This window comes from Monodelphis domestica, chromosome 1, assembly GCF_027887165.1.
Source record: "Monodelphis domestica isolate mMonDom1 chromosome 1, mMonDom1.pri, whole genome shotgun sequence".
Classification (NCBI taxonomy): domain Eukaryota; kingdom Metazoa; phylum Chordata; class Mammalia; order Didelphimorphia; family Didelphidae; genus Monodelphis; species Monodelphis domestica.
The window spans coordinates 375787638-375813492 of record NC_077227.1 but is presented as its reverse complement, the minus strand read 5'-3'; the positions used below and the strand labels follow the sequence as shown (position 1 = coordinate 375813492).

The 25855-nt window shown below is 39.5% G+C and overlaps 1 protein-coding gene and 1 long non-coding RNA gene across 5 annotated transcripts in view; one reads left to right on the top strand and one right to left on the bottom strand.

The window, feature by feature from the left end:
• DOCK2 (dedicator of cytokinesis 2) overlaps positions 1-25855 on the bottom strand; it is a 559513-nt gene that overhangs the window by 38056 nt on the left and 495602 nt on the right. The window contains exons 34-40 of the mRNA XM_056811565.1: positions 23985-24070; positions 14294-14450; positions 12803-12843; positions 7633-7723; positions 6390-6509; positions 2371-2460; positions 789-893 (exon numbers count right to left, since the gene is read on the bottom strand). Of these exons, the coding sequence (XP_056667543.1) occupies positions 789-893; positions 2371-2460; positions 6390-6509; positions 7633-7723; positions 12803-12843; positions 14294-14450; positions 23985-24070 (690 nt within the window). The remainder of the gene's footprint in view (positions 1-788; positions 894-2370; positions 2461-6389; positions 6510-7632; positions 7724-12802; positions 12844-14293; positions 14451-23984; positions 24071-25855) is intronic.
• LOC130456391 (uncharacterized) lies at positions 9243-22442 on the top strand. Of its 4 annotated transcripts, none has more exons than XR_008915168.1 (7): positions 9243-9555; positions 11491-11816; positions 12839-13001; positions 14341-14475; positions 16098-16265; positions 19603-19722; positions 21123-22425. It is a non-coding gene; the product is annotated as an uncharacterized LOC130456391 (long non-coding RNA). The 4 variants fall into 4 exon arrangements; XR_008915167.1 differs by having other exon boundaries at positions 16058-16265; XR_008915166.1 differs by having other exon boundaries at positions 16055-16265.

Below are 25855 nucleotides of genomic sequence, written 5' to 3'. Positions count from 1 at the left end.
TCTTAGTTATTTTCAGATCTTCTCTTGATTTTCTATGTCTCCTTTTCCAAAACAATCTCCCCTAAATTCTTTCCTTACCATGTCATTTTCCCACTCAGAAACTTGCTCCCTATCAGAACCAGACTAAACTCCTTCACCTGGTACTCAAAGCCTTTTATCAGCTGCATAAGAGACCTACTTCATGAGCTATCTCTTTTGCTCTTCACCAAGAAAGTCAGCCCTTCTGTTCCCTGTAGCCATTATCTTTATTATAATCTCTATTTTTTATTTCTTTTATTCTCTCTATTTAGAATGCTCACTTGACCTATCTCTTTTGTAATGGCATATCTATTGCTCCCCAGTACTCAGATCAACCAATTTCTTCCAAGAAACTTTCCTGATGAATTCCTTTATTCTCCCTCCATTCTATATTTATGTATACTTTCTCAGTTGCATTTCCACATGTTGGATTCTATGTTGCTTTATAAATGTTCTATAGCTATTCCACATGTCTATGCTTGGTATCTCCAATGAGACTGGACACCACTTGAGGGGAAGAGCTATGCTTCTCCCTTCTGGCTATAATATTCTATAATTCTATTTTCTTTGTCTCCTTGTGGATTGTAAAACCACATAGTCTCAATTGGTGACTGTTGATAATGATTTTTAGGATGGTTTGTGATTTATCCTGGGTTGTAATGCTCTGCAGTCTAGACAATATACTAAAAGCTGAGATACTAAGAACCCAAGCAAGGCTCAGTTCTCCACATTGGCCTATAATATGGATCTCAAATCCCACATTCACTCACCCTCAAGAAGGAAGGGAAGCCCTGGCCATAATATCCAACAGCAAAGTAATCTGGTTTAGGTCGGAGGATTTTCATGATATTTTCATAGAATTTTGCCTGTTGAATCTGAAGGAAGAAAAAACATAGATTATCAATAAATAGACAGATGTGTGACAGTAGCACATAAACCTGAAAGTAATTGGGGTCTTAAGGACAAGCCATTTAAAAGAATCCAATGAGACTTCAAGTATGTGGGATTCCACCTACATAAGTGTGGATGAATGGAGTATGTAAGTAGGGGTGGGGGGGTAGCTATGTATATTAATAAGCCAAGAGCATTTATATTTATGCTGCATATCTTTGTGATTAAATCACATACTCTATAAAACAAAAATTACTCTGGAACAATAAACCACAGGAAAGTGAACTACTAGTCCTTTCCCTCATTTTTTAAAAACTCTGACATTAATTACTTTCTAGAAACAGTTAGAGTTGACTTTCTAAATAAACCAGAATAGAACACTGGGGATTCTGTAATTTCAAATGGTTGAGCAGAACTGGTTGTGGAGGGAAATGTTGGACACATGGAAAATTACAGACTTCTAGATGCATAGGATTTAAAATGGAAGGAACTAAGATTCCCTGAGCCAATCCAATTATTTTAGAAATAAGGCCTACAGGGAAGTGACTCATCCAAGGTCCCACAGGAAATAAATATTATAGGATCATAGGTTTAGAGCTGGGAGGGCAACTCAGAGATCATCTAGCCCAACCCCTTCATTATACAGAAGAGGATATTGTGACCCAGTAATGTGAGTCAGTAGAGCTCAAAGTTTCATAGGTAACTGGCACAGCGTTCAAATTCAGGTCCCACTGACTACCACTCCCGTGTCTTAATACTATACTTTTGCATCTCTACAGTGTGAGACAAGGCCTGGCCAAGTGCTAGACCATAGGAACAGCAGGATGGACAAATGCTAGAGAGACATGCTGGCTTCCCTTTGCCCATCATAGATGGCAGAGAGTCATAATAATAGTCAGAGGGGGAACATCCTAATATGATTTGAATAAAAAAGATATTTTCCCTTTCATTCTATTGGTTCTGTGATTAAATACAGTATGAGGGACCTGGTCCTGATTTGTTAGGCAATTGGCATGCCTTTCTAAGCAACTTCATTCAATTGAAATGCTCAGATTAAACCTTTGTTTTCTCACTCATTTCAGCTTTTGCTTGTTGCAAGAGCATGGTGTGTCTGTTTCGATGTGTGGAAATACAGCACGATGTCTGTTTTGGTGTATGGCAACATCACCATACAGGTATTGTACTTAATACCACATTAGAGGAACAGCTCCTGATGGGTTTATTCAGACCAATTCATTTCAAAATGGCTCTTGGGAGGGAGAAAATCACAGTCAAGCATCCCTTGTGTTTTTTTTTCCTTCTTAGTTTCTTCCCTTTCTTCATAAAAACAGATCTGGACATTCACTAAAATCTGTCAAGCCCTCCCTTTTCAGTGGACCAAGGCCCAGGTCAGTACAACCCTCAGGCTAGGCCTTCCCGGTGGAGTCTTTCAGCAACTCTTGACATGCATTCAAACCTTACCAGGTTTTGGCTCAGGAGTTCATAATCAAACACTTGCATTTCATATTGCTCCGCCAACTCCTTGCACAGGGCTATGGCTTCTTCCCACATCTACAACACAGGAACAGAATCAAAAGTCAAGTGGGCCCAGAGAGTCAGCTGAGTCCTGTCCAGAGTCGAGACCTTCAGCTTTGCTGGAATGGCTCAGCATTCTTCTTGTTAACATCTATGCCTCTGCCCTGGGAGCTCATTCATTCAATTTTCCCTGATTTAGACTTTCTAATCAAAAGAAGTTAGTGTGAAATGGCCAACAGGAGAGACACCCAACCCTGATAGCTTATTTAATTTATTTTGGACTGGATCTGGGCTTTTATTGATAAAAGGGCATTGTCAATGATAGTGATTATTTTGTCTAAAATTGAATTTGGACTAAAGAAGATGAGTCTTCCTGCCAGGCACTCTACCACCTAACTACCCCAAATATTTAAATTTACTTTGTACTTAAAATATTTGATTCTCACATCATGCCTTTAATTTGGGAAAATATCACAATCCCCATTTTACAGACACCTAAATTGAGGGACAGAGAGCTTGTGATTTGCTTGCAGGTTATACAGCTAGTTAGAGACAGATCTGGAATTAGGGATCTGAGTACTTCTGATTTCAAGCCTGATAACTTTTCTACTACATCCCATTGCCTGTGTCCAGTGGAGTTATGTACAGAGTGGATGAATGTAATAAACTAATAATAAATACTTTAAATTAAGGAATCTAATAAAGTAACTATGCCCCAAAGAAGCACAATTTCTTAGCTTCTCCTTTCTGTGACACTGACCCACAAGGACAGAGGTTTTGATATTGGGGGCTCCCCAACTTTAAATCCAAAGGAGACAGGAATGGATGAAAAGTCTCAGGGACTAGTAGAGGGCCTATCCAGACTCTTCCTCCCTTATTGGAGGTCTATTGGGGTTCACATCCAATTTCAAAAGAGAAACACAATGAAATATGGCTGTCATAGCATGGGAGCAGGGAGGGGGAAAAATGGCAGAGTGTAGTGAGAATTTTGAAGCACAAGTGCTCTCTTTGCACTAAGGTATAAAAATAAATAAAACCATGTGCTGAACAAAGGAGCCTTGGTTGTAAACCTGTGGACAGCTTAGTGAGCACCATAAAAATGCTTTATGGATGCAAACGAAACAAGTCAGCGCATGAGGCCAGGCTCTGATTTTCCCTTTAGCCAGAAAATGAACCAAGCTCAACTCCCGTGCATCCAGAGAGAGAAAACGATAAACCATCATTTCACCCTGGGTTCTGAGCAAGGAAAGGAAAGGAAGACAAAAAGGGTATCTCACCTAGACCAACCCATCTCACTTTTCATAAGAGGAAGGTCCAGAGAGAAGTTATTTGCTCAAGGTCATATGGAACAAGTATTGGAGTAAAGAATCAAAATCTTGGGTTATGGCCACAGGTGTGATAGACATTAGCTGTGTGACCTTGGGTGAGTCAACTCCCCTTTGGGCCTCAGTTTCTTCATCTGTAAAATAATGAAATAGATACTAATGCTACCCAGTTAAAGGGTTCCTCCTATGTAATACATCAATCCACAAGCATATTTTAAACATCTCTTCCATGCCAGGTAGAGGCAGTTAGGTGGCACAATGGATAGAGCACCAGGTCTAGAGTCAGGAAGATTCATCTTCCTGAGTTCAAATCTGGCCTCAGATACTTACTAACTGTATGACCAGGAGCAAGTCCCTTAAACTGCTTGTCTCATTTTTCTCATCTGTAAAATGAGCTGGAGAAGGCCATGGAAAACCAATGTAGGATCTTTGCCAAGAAAACCCCAAATGGGGTTGCAAAGAATTGGACATGACTGAAAATGACTGAATCAGGTACTGTGTTGGTTGCTAGGGACATAAAAGCAAACTTGAAACAGTCCCTGCCCTTAAGGAGCTCACATTCTATGAAAATGCTAGAAATCCACAATTTAAAAGGGAAGAGAAGAGACCACTAATCAAACTAGCATTCCCTCATCAAGCACAGTGATTCAAGGATCAGAATCTCCAAAGCATGTAAAAACAGCATAGCATAGGAGTCCAGGGAGAGTAATGAGGGGTAGTTTTTGGTGTTATGAGTTTATTTTTGTTCAAACCTTAAAAGATTGCAGAAATAAAAATGGTTATTATCATCATTCAGTGATGGAGCCAAGGCTAGAACCAAAGGTAAATGAAAAGTGTTGGTAAACAGAAGGGATTAGTGTTACTTTTCACTCCCCAACTCTTTCACCAGTCATTTGCCCCACTTCTTTCATCTCTGACGAAAGCAAAGCAATGAAGAATTGAATTGGTCCTCCCGGATCAATTTTCCTCCCTGTAATCTTTCCCCGGAGCCTCAGAAGAGTTTGATGAGACGAGTAGGAAATTTTCAGCAGGGACTGTACATTCTGGACCAAGGGAAGGTCTCTGCTTTGGCCTTTGGGAAGAATTCTTTGGCAAAAATTCCTCATCCAGCTGATAAGGAAGGATTTATTTGGATACCTAGTGTGTGCTCAGACCTGTGTTAAGCCCTACAGGAATACAGGAGAAGAATAAAATGGGGTCTTTACCCTCAAAGCATTCTGTGGCTTGTCAGGGAGACAAGATCAACACTACAACAACTATGTGCAGTATTGGGGGATCTATAATTAAGTTCTAAATTAAGAGGTAAAGGAGCTCAGGGAGGGAAATTCTTGGAGGGGAGAGTTAAGAGAGAGACAAGGAAAGCTTCCTGGGGGAGGTAAGACTTCAACAAGGATTTAAAATCTAAATCTAGTTGACATTTGGATGGGTCCTTCCTGAAGGATTGCCTAAGACTGGGATCTAGAGCTCTCCTTTAGGAGCAGGCCTAGACATAAGAGAAGGACCCAAGAGAACTCAGTGTAGTTTCTGGGCAACCGTCTCCCTAGATAACAGTAAAATAAATGTAAAAATAAATATGGCTATGAAGTTTGCCAGGCACTTTCTTCCACACAACTCTACAATATAGGTAACAACAGCTGATCTTTCTTTCTACAGTACTTTAAAGTTTGCAAAGTGTTTTGCATACAGTATTTCATTTGAGTTTCACAAAAACCCTGTGAAGTAGATGAGGCAGCCCAGTGATGCAATGGACAGAGTGCTGGACCTGCCCTCAGGAAGACCTGCTCTCAAAACCACCTTCAGACACTAATTAGCCATAGAATCCTAGGAAAGTCATTTAATCTTTTTCTGACTTGTAAAGTGGAAACAATAATAACACCTTCTTCCCAAAGTTGTTGTGAGGATAAAATGAGATGTTTGTAAAGTGGGTTGTAAACCTTAAAGTGTTATTTTTTTCATGTTTCTTTAGTGAATGACTCTTCATTCAGGAGTATTTTTTTTTTGGCAAAGAGTCTTTTTCCAGTTCATTTTACAGATGAGAAAACTGAGGCAAGCAGAATTAAATGATGTGTCTAGGGTCACATAGCTAGTAAGTGTCTGAGGCTGGATGTGAATTTAGTTTTTCCAGACTGGAGGCCCAGCACTCTATCCACTGAGCCACCTAGCTGCCCCAAAGTAACCTATGAGGGCTAGCTATTCCTCTCCTGATTTTACAGGGTAGGAATCTGAGGTCAAGAAAAGTTAATTAATGTGTCTATCCTAGCCAATAAGGGTCAAAGGTGAGATTTGAATCCTAGTCTTCCTGGTTCCAGGTAACAAACCTAAATCACATTTCACCTCAGGAATGCAAGTCTTATTAACCTCATTTTATAGATAAGGAAACTAAAAGTCAGGAAAATTTAGTGAGTTAACTAAGATTCTGTAACTCCGAACTGAGTCAGGATTCAAACCCAGGTCTTTGGACTCCAGTCCTAGCAGTTTTTGTCACTCATAGAATCTTTACTGTTTGAGGTCCAGCCATTCATCTAAAAACTCATTCTCTTCAAACAAAGAGAGCCCTCCTTCCCTCTGACAAAGAGTTATCCCTAGGAGGCTAAGGGAAGAAGAGGAGGATCTGGGTAGAAGCTTCAAATGGGCTGTTACCTTTCCCTTGTCAAAATAGCCTATGATTATCTCATAGAGGGTCTCCTTCAGCTGCCGGTGCGTCTGCGATTGCTGCAGTCCTGTCTGCATGACCTGAGATGTGCACTGCTCATCTGACCACTGCAAGGAAAGCACAGGAAATCAGATTGGTTCAGAAAGGGAGCCAAAGGCATTCATCTCCCAGGATCCCAGCTTGCCTCCTCCTCCTCTGCTTCCATCCCACCTCCTTCATCTCCGTTCCCCAATGCCCCACTCCATCAGTTCCCTTTGGGTAATCTCAGGAGGCTTCTCCAGGACTGAATGCCCAACCCTCCTGGCAGCAGCCAGCATATCTTGTCTGGACAGTGGGAATATAAGAACAAAGGCAACTCAGCTTGCTCAAAAAGTTGAAACTGTGCCATCAGTGGTTAAAGAAAAAGCCCTCAGCATGTCCCCATCCTCTTTGTTCTGAAATTCCTCTGGGTTGCAAATTTCAATCAGAGTTAGCCCCTTTGAATTATCTTGTGAAATATGACGAGGTATTTCCTAAATAACCTTCATTAGCATTATTTTGTTTAAATCCTTACCTTCAGTCTTAGAATCAATATTCAGTATTGATTCTAAGGCAGAAGGGCAGTGAAGGTGAGGCAATTGGGGTCAAAAGTGGCTTACCCAGGGTCACACGATTAGAAAGTGTTTGAGGTCAGATTTGAACTCAGTTCCTCCTGAGACTCCAAGCCTGACTCTCACTGTGTTACCTAATTGCTCCTTCATCATCAGCATTATTGATCACTTCAGAGCTAGTGATTAAAAGGAATTCATTCTAAACTCATTAAGGACAAAGGATCCTAAGAAGTCTAAAAAAATCATTCTTTTATTAAAACAATTTTCAAAATAGAAAATAGAACAGTGAGCATGCTAATGATTTATAGTTAACACAGCTCAGATGTTACATAACCGAGTTTTTTGGTTGTTGTTTAATGATTACTGTTGACTATAAAGATCTCTTTAAGTTTAGATTTCATGATGCCCAAACTCCTAGTTAATTTAGAGAGAAAATGAAAAAATACGCTCTGCCATTTATTTGGAGCAAAACTCCTTTCTTCCTTTGCTTGTTTGCCTGATGATTTTTTTGACCTTTAATGTGGCTCTGATGGGGCCTTGGCCTCCTCTGTTCTACTGGAACCACACATCCCAGAACCTTAGGTTCTGGAGGGACCTTGATATTAAACAGGTTACCTACTGGACGTACGTTCTCACCTACCTTGAGGAGCCAGGTATGGAGAAGGAGCGTGTAGGCAGCCTCTGTGTAATTCTCACAGTCCAAATGAAGGTCACGAAGTTTGTAGAGGTATCTGTTGGGGCAAAGTGAGCCGGGTTAGTAAACACAACTGGCAGAGAGTGGAGGTGGCTGAGGCAGCCGGGCCCTAGAACCAACCTCTCCACCACTACTTCAATGCTAATCGATGCTTCCTCCAAGATAGCTTTGACATTTGACAAATAGGGGCCAAAGGCCCAATCCATAATCCCAGTAGAGCCGTGTCTCCCACTGCCAACACTCAGCAACTATCACTGAGTGAAAACGTTACAAGGATTGGATATATGGGACTTGTATATAAGGATTAAAGAAGGGCAACTGCACTGAATGGCTCAAAAACCATAATCTTCCTCTTTCAAGAACTGAACGGCTGAAGCATTAGGATGGACTTAGGGAATTACATTTGAACAGTGGTTCTTGAACCACTCTCCCTAGTGTTTAACCCATTGCTCATTTCCTTCTCCAGCCATGATCCTTGGGATGAAAAAAGATACGGACTGAAAAGTGGGATGAGTCAAAGAGAGAATTTAAATAAATTAAGAGATTTTTTAGGTTAATAAGAGAAACTAAGAGTCAGAGAGTCATAGAACTATGGATTTGGATGGTGTTTCAGAGATCATACGATCCAGTGGAATGCAAGAGATTCTTCTAGGGCATCCCTAACAAGTGGCCAGATAACTACTTGAATTCTTCTCATAAAAGAGAACTCACTACTTTGTGGAGAAGTCTATCATGTTACTAAACAGTTGTTTTTTGATATATTGTACTTTGATATATTGAGAAGAAGAAAAAACAAATAGCCTGTTTCCTTGAAACTACTTGTCCTAACATTTAACTTATAGAGGCATAGGATTATGGCCATTTAGTTTAATTCCATCACTTTAGAGTTAAAGGAACTGAGGCCCAGACAGGCTAAATTACTTGTCCAAGGTCATATGGGCAATAGGAGGCAGAACTTAAGTCTAATAAACCCAGAACTTTTAACTCAAAAGGTATATTTTTTTCCCCATTGTGCTGTTTTTTTGTTGTTGTTGTTCAGTTGTTTTCAGTGATGCATGATTTTTGATGACCCCATTTGAGGTTTTCTTGGCAAAGATACTGGAGTAGTTTGCCATTTCCTTTTCTAGGTCATTTTACAGATGAGGAAACTGAGGGAAACAAGGGTAGCCATACAGCTAGTGTCTGAGGCCACATTAGAATTTTGGTCTTCATGACAACACACCCAGCACTCTATCCACTCCACCACCTACCTGCCCTAGTTTTTCCACTATACCTTTTTAAAATAAATTTTCTCTCTTCTCTCCTTGACAAACATTCAGATCAAAAAACTCCAAGTATTCTCTTCTCTTAGCTAAACATTCCTTTATGTACCTCAGCTGTTTCTTACATTAAAAGCATATCCTAACTGAAGTTTGAAATCAGAATGGAAAATCAAACCCTCTCTTTAATTGGTTCTTGGTGCTACCATCAGAATACCAGCTCTATGGAAACTGGGATGGACTCTCTGTGACCATTTGTTATTGTTCTTGGGGGCATTTGTTGGGGTCTACATTTAGTAACATAGGAAGAGGGTAAATGCTTCAATGAGATGCCTTCAATTACTTCACTCCAGTGGAGACAGCAGTATCAACAAAGCTAATGAAGCTCATGGGAATATGACCTTAGATCACCTTTCTTCCTCAGATAAGGAAATATTTAATATGAAGAATTCTAAGCTAAAATTGCCTCTGATTTGTAAAAAACAAACCAAGCCAAAAAAAAAAACTCCTTATGATCCCTTATGGAAACTAAAGTTCTACCATTAGTTCTTGGGGTCCCCACATTTCCTTCCTGCTCTACAAAAGGATATATAGAAAAGGGCGATTTAAGGTGCAACTTCATCCTACAACGTGGTAGTAATTTTATAGAATACAGAGCCCTAAGGAATTTAAATAAGAATAATAATTTGAAGCTTCAAACAGAGTTGATTCTATGGACAAAATCACTCAAAAACTTACAAATCATACAGAATCATCCAGGAAATGGGAGAACTATGAAAGTAGTAGGCCTAGATCTCCTTGCATTCACATGTAATACTGAGGTTAACTTTAAAGGATTTCACAACTTTGCTATCTTTGTTTTGGTTTGATTTTGTGATAATCTCTCCCATGATAGATAAGATAACATAGGTACAGACTTCAGAAACTTTAAAGTGCTTTATAAATGCTAACTATATTTAATTATAATAAAATACTTTTATAGGCTTAGAGTTGGAAGGGAGCTTGAAGGACATCAACTCTAATCCCCTCATATTATAGATGAGAAAAGTTCCTCCAAAAGTTCAAGGAACTTGCCTAAGAATTCATGGCTAGCAACTGGAAGAACAAGAATTTAAAAACTATATCCTCTGACTCCAAATCTAGTGTTCATTCCACTGAAACCCTCCTTTAGGATTTTAGATTTTTTGGGGGGGTCTATTATTCTTGTTTGACTTTTTGTGACCCCGTTTGAGGTTTTTCATGGTAAGGATACTGAGATGATTTGTCATTTCCTTCTCCAGTTCACTTTACAGATGAGGAAACTGAGACACAAACAGGTTAAATGATTTGTCCAGAATCACACATTTAATAAATGTCTAATGCTGGATTTGAACTTAAGTCCTTCTGACTCCAGGACCAGCACTCTATCCACTGTGCCACCAAACTGCCCTAAAACTTTGTAGACTCCTCCTCCTTCCTCATTCTGTTATAGGATAAATTCCCCTTTAAAAAAGAAGGAAGGGAGTTATTTACTGATTTCAGAAATAGCAGGGCAGGAAAGGAATGGAAACTTATGGCCTCTCATAAGTGATCTGAAAAGAGAAAACAAAGGGTTGGGAGGAAAGAAAATGGTGGTGAAAAGTCATTGCCAATTGAAAAGATTCTTCTAAGAACTGACTATTTGGGGGATACACCCAGAGAGCATTTGAACACAGTTGTGGGTGAGCTTTTGGCTTCATTAGTCCTGAGAAGAAAGGCAGAGGAGTGATGCAAGTGAACATTGGGGTTTGATGGTAGAAGAAAAACTTGGGGAAGGTACAGTAGGTTCATGGTACCCTCAGGACTATCTCTCCTATCTATTTCATCATAGAGAACAGAGACACTTTTCATGAGACCAGGCATCCAAACTAACTGCTCGGCAAGTTTAAGGAGAGGTTTTTCATATCTACTCACCTTCCAAGAGGACGCTAGGGAATGAAGGCAAATAATATAAGTTTCTTGGGGGCAGGAGCTGTTTCATTTTGGTCTTTAGATCCCAGCATCTGGCACAATGCCTAGCACACAGCAGGCATTTAATAAATGCTTGTTGACATAGGATTTGCCTCTTTTATTTTTGCCTTTTTTTCTTCATCTTACTACTCTTAGTGTTCATCTCCAAGCCAGGTTCTTAAACCCAAGATAGGAGAAGTTAGGGTGGCCTTTTGGGTTTATCACTTTCTCTTCTCTCTGACCTCCTCATGACTTGGCTTGTCACTTTGGTCATGAATTTAGTAAGTGATTAGAGTCTGACTGGGGATAAGCCAGAGGCATTAGGCAAGGGTAGCTTTTTGAATTCAAGGGTATATGATGTATGCATTTATAGTACTTGACAATAAAGAGCCTTTGGAGAACACTGTGATTTTGTTAAAGGTTTTAGACATGGAATATCACCTGGTAGTTTTTTGTTTGTTTGTTTTATCACCAATAGACCTCAAAGCAAAATTAAAAAATGATAAATGTGAGCAGCCATTTTTATAGAGTACTTTACAAATGATACCTTTCCTTGTTTCTCTTAATTTTCACCAAGATAGGGGTAACTAGAGGTTTGTCCGAAGGTGCTGAACTAAGCTGACACTGTTAACACAAAGTACATGAAACACAGAAGAAAAAAAGAGAGCTTAACATCTAGAAGAAAAAAATAAGAAGCTGTGAAAAAAGGATGATGGCTGATAAATTCCCATCCCCACTCTGCCCTGCACCCTACTCACTTCTATGGAGTGGCCTCACCAACAGCCTCATGCTAGTTTCTCAGGGTCTCTGTATGCCTCCAACAAGGCATTACCTCAACACTGTCTCACCTGAGAGCACTTTCATGCCATTTATATTCTGGCATAGACTGTGATAGCACCCTAGGTAATGAAATCCCTAAGTACATACTGCCCTGCTCATTTTATAGAAAAGGTAAATGAGATTCCAAAAGATAAACTATTTTTTCAAAGTTTCAAGACTAGTTAATGTTAGAACTAGAACCAGAAATGGAATTCAGTTGGTTGTTTTTTTTGTTTTTGACCAAGTCCAATCAGGGTTCTAGGGACTCCCAAGTCTAGATTCATCTTTCAGGGGCAGCATTGCCCCAGTTCTGAGTCCCAAAACATGATTTACAAAGGAACATCCTGCCTTAAGCCCATTGACCCCAGAAATGTTCCCTGGGGTCTATCTCCCTTTGAGGCCTGCTTGGACTTTGGCCTACTATACTATTTAGGTTTGCAGATTTTATGCAGAGTAAATTCGGTCCCCCGCCTCCTCATGCCCAATCCCTCTCCCCAGTGTGAGCCTAATCAACTAAATGTTTAGTTCACCAGGTAGTTCCTTTAAATGAAAGTCCAATGGGTTGACACAGCAGAAAAGGATTTAGCTTATAATTTTACAACCCATGGTTTGTTCCATGTTTAGCATCCCTTTTTTTCTATCATATTCTGTCACCTGTAAAAGGTTCTTCCTATCACTACAGAAGTAGTCTTTCTGTAACCAGGATAAGCTATATCCACTTTAAAAAATGTGAGCAAGGAATAAATGCTGCCTCTAAGGAGATGATGATGATGATGATGATGATGATGATGATGATGATGATGATGATGATGATGGGTGTGTGTGTGTGTGTGTGTGTGTGTGTGTGTGTGTGTGTGTGAGACTAGGTGGGTAGATAGTCTTTGGGGAATAAGAAGGAACACAGCCAATAAATAAGCCTGCTTGCTGAATCCAAAAGGAAGATGCAGAATACAGGGATTCTGGGCAGGCCAGGAATATTACATTTTAGTCAGATGACACAAACCTAAAGCTGATGCCCATCAATGATACCAAGACCCAGAATAAATGAGGCTTGGGACTAATGATCTTACCTTATGTACATTTCCTCTCGGTTGTTATCTTTGTAGAAATTCTATTTGGGAGAAAAACAAAAGTGATTGAGGCTTTAAAATTTGCCTGTATTGATGCCAAGCCTGCTATCTATGGTCTGGTAGAAGAGAACCTTACCCTCCTGAACTTGCCACACAGTTTGTCTACACCTCCCAATTCCTACCTGTAGGGACTGTCCAGGTGAGGAAAGAAAGTTTGGACCTTGGGATTTGGATGACTGGGTTAGGTTATCTCTGTGGCTTTCCCATGAATTTTTCTCTACTGAAACATTCCAAGGAACCATATCTACTATGTAAGATCCTGCTCTTATGTAGGGAGAATGACTACCCAAGGAATTAGGAACTATGGGATTTCATAATTAAAATGCTTCTGGTTGGCAAATCAGAATAATTTCATTCAAGGCCCCTCATTTATAGGATCATAGATATATAACTATAACTCTTCTCATTTTAAAGAGACCTACAGAAGCTAAATGGCTTGAGTGGCAGGGTCAGGCTTTGAACTCAGGCCCCATGGCTCCAAGTCCAACATGCTTTCCATTCTACCATACTGCCTTCTATTCAAAACCAAACAAAACTTTGGGTCTCCTTGAACTTAGGGTCATTTGATCACAAAATATCAGAATTGGAAGAAATCTTAAGATAAAAAAATTCAACTCTCTCATTTTACAGATGAAAAAACTGAGGCTCAGTGAGTAAAGTGACCCACCCAAGATAGACCATTTTTAACAGAGACAGTATTTGAACCCAGAACCTGTAGCTTCAAATCCAATGCTCTTTGCACAACAAAATTTGTCACTATTGGTTTAGATTCTGACTCAGAATCATAAGATATTAAGATTAGAAGGGAATTTCAAGGTCACTGAGATAATCTCTTATTCTTCAGATGAGGAAATAAGCCCAGATAGAGGTCATGCTTTGCCTGAGGTTATACAGTAGTAGGATTGGGACTCAAACTAAGATCTTCAGTTTCTCAGTACAAATTTAGTGTGAGAGAGGTCTAGAGAAGCATAAAAATCTGTGGCTGTCCATAGCTGTTTTATCCCTGAAAAATAAAAACCATAAAGAGGAACACTTCCAAGGGAGTCAATCGTTCTTGGTTAACTTGGAGATTAGACTTGATGAAAACTAGAGCCACCACAGGATTTCAGGTTCTCCATAGTATGGTTCCCTAGCACCTGAAGCCTTATCTGGATTCTAAACAGTAAGGTTCCCCACTATCTGAAGCCTTCACCAGCTTTTCCACACTAACGTTCTCCAGCCCATGAAGTTCTAGCTGGTTTCTCCATAGTAAGGTCCCCCAATACCTGAAGCCCTAGCTTGGTTCTTCACAGTAAGAATGACCAGCTGGGTTCTCCACAGAAAGGTCCCCCCAGATCCGAAGTTCTAGTTTTGTTCTTCACTGTAAGACCCCCAAAGACTTGAAGCCCTAGCTGGGTTCTCAGTGGGATGGGCCTGGGTGGGCTACCATACCAATAAGTTCACAGTGCAGCTCATGCGGTTATCCTTGCTCTCATCAGTCATCACGCCCCGATAATCCAGCAGCTTCTCCAGGAGGCCTTTGACAAGAATTACAAAGTTCTCCACAGACTTGGTGATACTTGGATGATGTTCAGCACACTCTACCAATCTGCAAGCAGAAAGAAAAAGTGAAAGTAAATGTCTTTGATGTAGGCCTATGGGGTAGAGGAGATGGAAGAAAGGAACTGGAACAGGGAAAGGAAAGATGGAGTTAGGCCATGAAAACGGACCTACTTACTGGATTTGCAGTCCCCACAAGGGAGATTAACAAATTAAAAACCTTCTCCCTTCTCACAATTAATATAAATCATTAATTTTGTGCACAGATATGTTTCAGATTCATAACATGTTGTTTCCTACAATAGAGTGTAAGCTGCTTGTCTGCAAGGATGATTCAATTTCTGTTTTAGATTCCCTGCACCTAATACGGTACCTGGAACTTAATAATAGAAATTAAGACACCAGCTGGATCTATGACATTAGAGATTTAAAATAGCCATCAGGAGGCGCTTCCTAACAACAAATCAACAACAATGAGAAGCAGGATACGTTTAGGAGAGATGCAGTGTACCAAGGATGTTGCTCTTCTAGCAACTGTACAAGGTGTCTGATAGACATGAGGCGTGCTATGAATTCCCTTTGCTAAGCCCTGTAATAGGGTATGGTTGTACCAACAGTCATCTAACATCTTCTGAGGAGGTTCAAACCCTCTTCTACTCCCCTGTTCCCTAAAGCCCAAGTAATCTTTTTTCTATTGAAAATTAAGAAATGTGGCTGTGGAAGTGCTAACCCAGCCCTGGCAAGGAATGGTGAGGTGAAGTCCCTGGCTCATGAAAGTAGCCTCACCCTGAAGCAATGAGATAGCTCAGGGGCATCTCACTCCTTTCCAGGGGTTCACAGAATTCTAGATTCTCAGAGTTGGAAGGAACCTGAAGGCTTATCTAGTCTTACACCTGGATTGCCATCTGTGCTTTAGAAACATTGAGTCATCCAAGTTCCTAGACAGCACAGTGAATAAAGTGCTGGACCCTGAATGAGAAAGACATGAGTTTAAATCTGGCCCTAAACACTTACTTTTAACGCTGTGACTTTGGATCAGATACAACCTCTACCTGCCTCAATTTCCTTGTCTGTAAAATGTGTATAAAAATAGCTCCTAGGTAATACATGCATAACCAGTGGAATTGCTTGTCAGTTCCAGGAGGGGGAAGGGAAGAGTGGAAAGAGACAACATGAATCTTATAACTTTGTAAAATGTGCATAAATTTGTTATTGGAATTAAATGAAGAAATTTTTTAAAAAAAAGAATAGATCTATCTCTCATAAGGTCACCATGAGAACAAAATGAAATAATAATAATAAGCACTTTGCAAATTTAAAAAGTAACACACTAATGTCACACTTAATAATAATGATTATTATTATTATAATCATCTACAATGAGTAAGACCTAAGTATATCACATCTACTTCCCAAGGTTGTTGTAAGGTTAAAATAAGGAAATATTTGTAAAGAGTGATATAAGTTCTAGTTATTATTATTATCATTTTTCTTCATGTATTGCCTCCCATTCTACTTTTAGGTAGTTCTAATCATTAAGAAGTTTTTCCTTCTATTGAACTTAAACCTGCCTCTCTGTATCTTTACCCCCATTACTCTTAGTTCTATTCTCTGGGGCCAAAGAAAAATAAAGCTAATTCCTCTTCTTCCTAGCAGCCATTCAAATGTTTGAGGACAGCTGTCCTGTCCCTCCTAGGTGTGCTCTTCTCCAGACTACCCAGCACTTTGCAGTCTCCTGCTCACTCATCATTCTGGCTGCCCACCTCTGAATCTGATCCAGCTGATCAGTGTCCTTCCAAAGATGTTACCCATGGAACTGACCACAATTGTCCAGCTGTGTGAGGTTCAACTATTGGATAGCGAGGTTGGTATATATCCCTTTCCTGCCTAATAACAATTAGACTTTACATTTTACTATACTTTTAGCTTTCTCAAATACTTTCACCTTTGTTTTTCACAAATGACCCCCATAATACCTATAAAATAGAAAGTGTGTACAGCTTCACTACCATTTCCTAGACATCATTCTACAATCACAGAATGTTATGATGGGAGATTATCTAGTCTAACCCTCTTATTGTTTAGACTAGGAAAAAGCGAGGACAGGGGAAGGGGCTCAACCAAAGTCACAAAACTGTTGGTAGATCTGGGAGCAGAACCCAGTTATGTATGCTGATTCCCAATCTAATACTCTTTCCACTATGCCATATAACTAGACACAGTGAGATCCTGCAATTTGGAATCAGTTGCATAGCCATTTAATAGCTACAACTACAGCATCATTCATTTATTCTCTTAAGGAATTAAGTTTAGAATCTAGGTCCCCTCTCTTCTACTTACAAGAGCTCTTTCCACCATGCTGTCCACCCATTTCCTAAATACTCATGTTTAATGCTTTCCTCCAGGGTGATGCTGTGTTATTCAGTCTTTTCAGTCATGTCCAACTCCTTGTGACCCATCTATAGGGCAATATTCCACATGTGTTCAGGAGAGAAAATCCCATCAGCCATACTCAATAGGTTCTGGCTGCCACTATCTCCAAGGCCAGTTTGGGGTCTAGAGACACCTGGAAGCATTTGAGAGACAAGGACCTTGGATATCCATGTGGCCCCCATGCAGCAAGCTGGGCTACTGAGAGATGGCCTTTCAGTCTACTGCTATGATCAGACAAATCCATCTTCCCTACAGGGGAAGCACCTGCTCATAGTCTCATAGCAATGGCATGATGCAAATCGCCCCGTAATTTAAACAAAGCTTGGTCTCTCCACCATTTGTGTCTATCTCCTTCCCATTAACAGCTCATCTCCCCCTTTCTAACCACTAACAAAGATAATAAGGTTTTTTACTTGCTAGGTACCTCATAAACATTGATTTGTGATCCTTCACTTCCTTCTGGGAGGAAAGAGGATCCTTGAAATGGGGGCCTCAATGACTGGCAAAAGCAGTTGGCAGAAGAGATAGGGGGAAGGGCTCTGGACTAGAGTCTGCATTTCTATCACTTTGTGATTTATAATCTAAAGATGGCTGGAGGTGCCTCTCTGGGAAATATCTCTTGGCAAAGACTGAGAGGAGAAAGCTATTCTCATTGGCCCAATGATGGAGAGACTGATAGGCAGGATACTTTGGGAGAACTAACAATATTTGTCCTTAGGCCCCTTAGACTGGAATGGAAATGTGGTTCTGAATTACTGCCACAGCTTTTGTCTTTTAATCTGTCTCACAGGAGGGAGGGGAAGGTCATCATCTAAATATCTTATTGGTTTCTACTCACTCATAAAACAACCATCATCAAGTATCCGTGAGAAATGAGCACAATGCTAAGGGATATGGTTGATTTTCAGTTGAATTAGACTGGACTGAATTCATAAATTCAAAAATAAATTACCAACTTCATAAATAGCTGTCTCATGTCAGTGACTGAGTTCTCTGACTCTGTTACAGAAAAACTCAGAAAACAAAACTTTAATGGAATGGGGGTGCTTGGAGTATGAGGATGAGAGTGATGATCCAGAGTCCAAGAGTCTCCCATTTACCCAAACAATGTACTTTGATTCTCAGCCCTAAAAGATGCTTAAAGAGTAAATAGGCTGATGACATCCCATTAGAATCCAAGGCCCCACAGAGCAAGCTGACTTTCCCATTAAATATGGTACTTACATTGCTCAAAGATAACACTAGAACAAGGGAACAACTTGTTCACCATTCAAAGCTGTGTTATTGCTCCCAACTGCAGTTTTAATATTATTGTTTCTCTTAAGAATATGTGATTCAACTTACAGACCACCTTAGATCATTCATAATGACTGATGAATTATATGAGTTTTAGACAGAACTTAGGGCTTACCTAGTCTGGCCCTCTCATTTTACCAAGGAGGAAACTGAGGTCCAAAGGGACTAAGAGTTTCCCATGGTCACATAGATCTTACATAGTAGAGCTGAATTTGGACTCTCTGATGTCCTTTGATCCCAAATCTGATATTCTTTCATTATATTATGCTATCCTTCCTATTCATATTTATATTGGGGTCTGTCTAGATTCTATCATTATTCTCTTGTCTCATCTAATGTGGGCAGATTTGGAACCTTACTTTCCTCTTGCCAGTGATAGGTTACTTTCTTTCCTTAACTAGTTCAGATTAATTGCTTTTATTTTATCTACTGGTGAAGGGCTATTACTATCTTACCCTCTCCCCCATGTGTATTCTCTGCCCCCTTAACTCTACAATTGAGAAGAATAATGAGCAGTGTTGTTGAAATGAAGCATTTATGTTTTAGGTTTGTGATAGACCTTTACTGTTCAGATATTTTCCTACTATGAAGGTTCTGTGACTGAGTCCCTGGATGGAGCTGTATGTCCCCTATCTTATTGACTGACTAAATGGATTTAGCACGAGTCATTTAACCTCTATCAGCCTCAGTATCCTCATCTATAAAACTAAAGGATTAGATTAGTTGGCTTTTCCAGCTCTAAATCTATGATCCCATGAATCCTGCTATAGAAAATCCTAGAGATTTGAATGAAAAATTAGTTAAAACTATCAATAATTTTAGCAAAGTGGTAGGATATAAAATAAATCCATATAAATCATCAGCATTTCTATATATCACCAACAAAGTCCTGCTAGAAGAGATAATATGAGATAAACCATTTAAAATAACTATAGATAGAATAAAATGCTTAGGAGTATAACTACCAAAATAAACCCAGGAACTTCATAAACATAATTATAAAATACTTTTCACTCAAATAAAAGTCAGATTTAAAAAATTGGAGACATATTGTTCATGGATGGGCAGAGCCAATATAACTAAAATGACAATCCTACCCAAATTAATCTACTTATTCAATGCCATCCCAATTAAAATACCAAAAATATCTTATCAAATTAAAAAAATAAAAAATTCATTTGGAAGAACAAAAGATCAAGACTATCAAAGGAATTTATGAAAAAAATATAAAGGAAGTCTAGCAGAACCAGATTTTAAACTATTTATCATAAGATTTCTAGTAGGATCCTGACCATATCTTCTTTCCTTTAAATGGTTATGAGCATAGGTTGAAGAATAGTCATTTTTATGGCCACTAACAAGATATACATGTGTTAAGTCAGTTACAAATTCTTTCAGAGTGTAAGAAGCCTGCTGAATGAAGAGAAATGTATTTCTACCAAAGATTCATGATTAGATGCTTGAATTTTCAGATGGGGCCAAGGGAGGAGGAGGAAGAGAGTTGGCATGCTGGCACACCCTCAAGGAACATTACAACTAGTCCTTGTCATGAAGAGAAAGAACCAAAGGAATTGTTCCATTAGGATTTGCTTGTAGGTTTGGTCCAACATCTAGTGATGTGCCTTTATTCTTGAGTCAGGATTATTGGAACCTAACTGTTAACCAATCAACTGAACTGCTAACTAATGTCTGACCCAAATGAATTCCAATTGAGTCTAATAACTAGCTTTTTTCAGCTCGAAAGTACCTTAGAAAATAATGGGAGTTGAAAAGGGAAGAGAGTTGGTAAAATGAAATGTCTGGACTTTTCTGAGTGAGGAGGGAGTAGCATTGGCCTCAGCCCTTGGAAAGTGTGTAATGTGGTCTGGAATCTTGGCAAGGAGACTGGTCCACTTTGCTGAGGTTGTCCAAAATGCTATTTCTGAGGAGAAATAATTTTCTCTGATTTCTTAGACCTATTATCACTTTTTGACATTGTGAATGAGCCTTTCCTTAAAAAAGATTTTTTTAAAAATGCACCTGGTGACAGTTTTTGGATTTGGATGTACTCCTGCCCCCTTTAAAAAACCAGAAGTGCTGACAATACTTAAAGACTTATTCTTGGTCAATATTTAGATTGTTTTTAATGTATGTGGTCTCAAGAGATAAATATTGACTGAGGCAAAATGTCACCATTTTCCTCTAGGCAATCAATCTTGGTATTCACCAGAGAGAAGGGAAGCTGAATTCTCCTACTCTGGGAAAATCATTTGCATTCTAATAAATTTAATGAGTCCTTTGCTCAAAGAGGATGAGGAAAGGGAAGGGATGCTGCTGAGACTGGTCTCCTCCAATATCAGCATTTCCTTGTAGGGATCTGATCAATTGCTCTGGAGTCTTATTTGTGCAATATTCCTGAACTTTCATCAGAAGCTTGGTTTGTTAAAAGATGGAACAAGTTTAGGAGGGGTGTGTTCAACCAATGATTTTGAATGAGGAATGGGCACTAAGCAACCCAAAGTCATAGGTTAAAATATAGAAGGGAACTTTGAGACCATATGCATTAATACCTTCATCTTATAAATGAGAAAACAGGGTTAATAGAAATAATGGAACTTATCCAAAGTTACATAAAGAATAAGAGGAAAAGTCAGGATTCAAACTGAAGTCCTTTGGCTATGAATCTGTAGCTACCTCTTTGGTCCTCTGCCACTGCCCACCAAGGACAACTGATCTGCTCTGAGGTCTTGTTGCTTCATGACTCCCACAGAGACACAGACTAGACAGCCATGACTATGAACAACTATGACAATATTTACTTTCTTATGTAAATTATAGTCTCTTTTCTCTTTTGGCCTTTACAGTATGAGAGAACTGCTTTATGCTAACATTTCCACATTTCAATTTCTTTTCTGTTGATGTCATTTAAATTTCTGGGCTATTTGTCCTTTTCTTTTTATTGTTTTATAATCCATCTATTGTCTTGTAATCCACAATAATTTTTCCCCCACAGGCAGAATACAGACATGGGAAATAAATTTGATTGTCTACCAATGTTCCATCAGAAATCCTTCCATGACATCTGCTAAGAATTTCATCATAGCCTCCCATAAGCAGCTTGTGAGATTAGGATTGCTTTAGGTCTGAGCTGTGGCCTTTCTCTGTGTCCCCCTAATAATGGAGAGCTCAATGAAGCAGGATTGGCAAGGAGAAAAGCTTTTTGAGGGCACAACTGGTTTTGGAAAGAGGAGATGTTAGTAGCATGGTCAAGAGGCCATGAAAATTGAGATCATTGTGGAAATTCAGTGCTCAGTTCTGTCAATCTCCAAACAAGTCATCTGCTAAATAGTTATCTGCCTTATGGGATCAGAGAGTTGAAACTGCATAGAGATCTTTGAGGTCAGCTAATTCAATCCTCCTATTTTATGGGCATGGGGTATGAAGGACTAAGACTCAAGTAGCTTAAAGGGTGATTTGCCCATGCCACAGAAGAAATTGTGAAGACTGGATTTAGCTATCTCCTGATTGCAACAACGAAGGTACTTAGTTCTTCTTTATTGGGAAGATTTAATTGCAACCCACAATCTATTTTTAGATTTTAATTCCCCAAAAGTGGTAACTCCGTATTTGAAGTAGATCTACCATTTTAACTACTAAAGGTGTTATCTAATAAAAAAAGGTATAATCTAACCCAGATGTGAACTTAAGAGTGGGCAGTCCTGGAGAGGAGCGTCTGCTGTGATTGGTAGATGTGAAATTTAGGGGAGGTGACACAAGACAAAAAGATTTTTAAAAAGAGGACCACATGGGCCAGAAGATTCATTCAAAGACATTTGAGATTCATTCAAGCATTCAAGATTTGTGATAGAGGGAAGAAGAGTCACTTGGAGGAGAGATTGAAAGATGGACACTCAGACTTTGCTGTGGAACTGGATCCCCCACTCACCCCAGGAGCTCATGCAGGAGACCTCAGACTGCTTTTCCTTTTAGATGGTCACCATTGGTGAGTGAAAGACTGACTTAGTGACCCTGCCTTTCTGGAGGTAAAAATCTCTGATAAAGGCCCATTGTCTTGAAACTATTTTTCCCTGATTAGGGCCTTAAAATTTTCTACCTGGCTCTGAGGAAGTAGAGCTCTGTCTCTCTTTCTCTCTGTCTCTGTCTCTCTCTCTCTCTCTCTGTCTCTCTCTCTGTCTCTGTCTCTCTCTCTCTCTCTCTCTGTCTCTCTCTGTCTCTCTCTGTCTCTCTCCCTTTATCTCATTCCTTAATATCTTCTCTCTATTGTAAATAAACTACCATAAATTCCATTTACTCTAATAATTCATTTTGGGATTTAGAAATTGAATCCCTGGTGACCACCAATAATATATTCATGTTCAACAACAATTAAATTTAACAAAACAAATGGCAGAACCTAGATTTGAACCAAAGTCTTCTGCTTCTAAAACCAGCACTCTTTTCATTAAACCTATTGATTCAACTTCTTTGTGAACTGCAACAATTGCCTCTTTTTCTTCTTAAAACCGTTAGTTTCTGTCTTAGTAATGGAAGGGCAAGGTCTAGGCAAACAGGATTAAGTGACTTGCCAAGAGACAGAGCCAGGAAGAAAGTTATCTGAGGTCAAATTGGAACCCAGGACCTCCTGTCTCCAGGCCTAGCTCTCTATCTACTGAGCCACCTGTCACAGGAAAATGATTTATAAGACATATCTCTGTCCTCAAGTTGCTCATTGTCTAATTAGGGAGACTAGGCCTAAATATAAGAAAAGATCGAGACTCTGAAAAAAGATTTTACTCATATTTGATACATGTCCAAAAAAACTTTTCCAAAATGCTAATACTATCCCTCAGATCCCAAACCTAGACTCAGCTCCAAAAGCCACTTTCCTTTGTTATCTAGACCAGTGATGTATGAATCATTAAATCATACATGAGGATCCCTGCAGGCTGTGTATTGAATTATAAAACCATATATCAACATTACTTATATTCTTCTGTATTTTTATTTATTTTGTTAAATGTTTCTCAATTACATTAAATAAAAAAACAACAACATCCTTACCTTATCTTAGAATTAATACTATGTTTTGGTTCCAAAGCAAAAGAATGGTAAGGGCTTGGCAATGGTAGCTAAGTGACTTATCCAGGGTCCTACAGCTAGGAAATGCTTGAGTCCAAATTTGAACCCAGAACTTCCCATCTCTGCATCTGCTCTCAATCCACAGAGCTACCTAGCTGGCCCCACACTCCTGGTCCCCCATTACATTTTAATCTGGTTCATGTGGCTTGTCCCTCATTTGACACTTCTCATCTATGCCTTTTGATTACCAATGAAGAATAACTCCTTTTGTTAGAAAAGATAGAAATGTTAATCAATTGACAAGGATTTATTAAGTATTTCTTGAAAAAAGTGCAAGTCATGAAGGAAGTCAGCAAAGCCAGAGGGTGCAGGTGAGGAGGGAGGATATTCCAAACATAGGAGACAGTTGATGAAAAGGAAGGATGATGGGAAAGATTGTGGATCTAATATGAGAAACAGCAGTCCAATGTTGTGGAAGGGAATAAATTCTAAAAAGCCCAGAAAGGTAGAAAGGCAACAACCTGCGAAGGGCTTTAAAAGTCAAAGAGAAGATTTTATACTTGATCATGGAGGTAATAAGGAGTCAGGTGGAATTTATTGAATAAGGGAGTAATATGGTTAGACCTTCATGGGAACCTCCTTAATCCCAGCCTGTGAGGGAAAACCATTAAGTTTTCTTTCTGTTTCAGGGGAACAGAAGTTTCCAGCTATAGTTCCTTTAGGATAACATATGAGCTTGCTTTACATTAGAGTCTCAGGACATTTCCCCATACTCATCCTCTCCCTAGAGACTTACATAGACTCCAGCAGCTGCATGTACTGCTCATCACCACGTCCTCCTTCCACTTCATGGTCCAAATTGAGGATGATTTCATTTTCAAACTGTAATGGTGATGAAATACAAAAGAAATAAAATATATCAGTCTCAAAAGCAAGTTCTTGGCTTTAGGGTGGACCTGAGACCCTCTAATGTGAGCAAGAATAGAAAGAGCCCAGGGCTCACCCAGAGAACAAGGAAAGTCCTGCCACATTGCTCTGCATCAAAGCTGTCATGCTTCTATGGTGTCAAGGCCATTCTCCTTAAGCATCACCAAGATTCAAGCTCATAGCTGACTTAGAAACCCTTCTTTTTTTTTCCCCTGCAAGCGTCACTTTATATTATATCCCAGCATTAGACAAACCAGCAGGTTCTAACTCCCATTAAAAATAATAATTTCTACTTAAACTGTCATTTATATAGCATTTTCAGGTTTGCAATGCACTTTATATTTATATATCTATATATATAAAATCCCATACGATCCTTCAAGTAATCCTGAGAGGTGAACACTACAGGTATTGTTATCCCCATTTTACAAATGAAGAAACTCAGGCTCAGACAGGAAGGCTAAGTGACTTGCTTCTGTGGTCACATTACTAGTAAGGGTTAGAGATAGGATTTGAATCCAGGTCTCTTGAGATATCTAGTTCTTTCAGATTCTAAGCTCCCTGGGAAGAGGGTTGATATTTATTTTCTACCCTCTGCAAAGCTTACTACATGCAGCATATATTGTTTATGAGACTTTCATTTCTTCAGGTCTTTCTTTGGTACAATCCTCTCATTTTTTGAGGACTTATGGTTCCATCCTGACATGGATTCTCAGATTCTGTTCAAAGTCACCTACTGTAGGGTAAAGACCAGGACTTAAAAGACCTAGGTCATTGTTCTGGTTCTGAACTTGATTGAAGGCAAGTCATTTAAACCCTTAGAGCTTCAATTTCTTCTTCTTTAAAGCAAAGATAATTACTCTTGCACCACCTACCTGACAATGAAAGGGTTTTGTAAGCCTTAAAGCATGATAAAATATAAGCCGTTATTATTATTATGATTATAATTATTGCTCTTATAGACCAGGCAGCCCGATTGGAGTCTTGTTCCCTTTAGGATCCAACCCTAAGCACTCATAATATCTGATGATTTTGTATCCACAGGGTTGAGAACAATCTCTGACAAATAGCAGACACTTCATAAATGTTTATTGGTTGAATGATTGATTTTGGAGCACATTTGTCTCCTGCCAGGAAGGCTGAGGGGAGGATTAGGAAAGGAGATGGTTTACTTTATTGCTAGGGGCAGACAGAGGATAGCACTCTGTGATGTGGAAGGGAGAGTCTGAGAGAGCTCTCCACTAAAGAAAAGAAATCTCGGGCAGATTCTCAAAGAGAGAGTCTCTGGGGTTCAATTAAACGCCCCTCAACAGAACAGAGGTCTCTAACCAAGGCACAATGATCAAGGTTTTGTTGGAACCCAACACCTGAGGAGGGAAAAACATATATAAGAATACTGCCTCTCCCTCAATACTCTCCCTCTGCCATCAGTAGTGTACCACTGTGCCAGGAGGAAGGCTGATGGCAGGAAGAGGCGATGTGGAGGTCATGGTCAAGGGGTGAAAGGAGAAATAATATTATTGTTGCAGAAATTCAGCAGCCTATTCTATCAGCCTCCAAATAGTCAGTTGCTAAATAGTTATTTGTTTCATAGGATCAAAGATTTACAGATGCAAAGAGACCTTTAAGGTTTCCCTATCATTTTTCTTTTCTCTTGTCCCCTCCCAGTGGTCCTTTTGGGGTGGACTATCTTCTTGTGCTCTGTGCTATTCCTTCCTACTCACGTGAATTTGCCCTAAG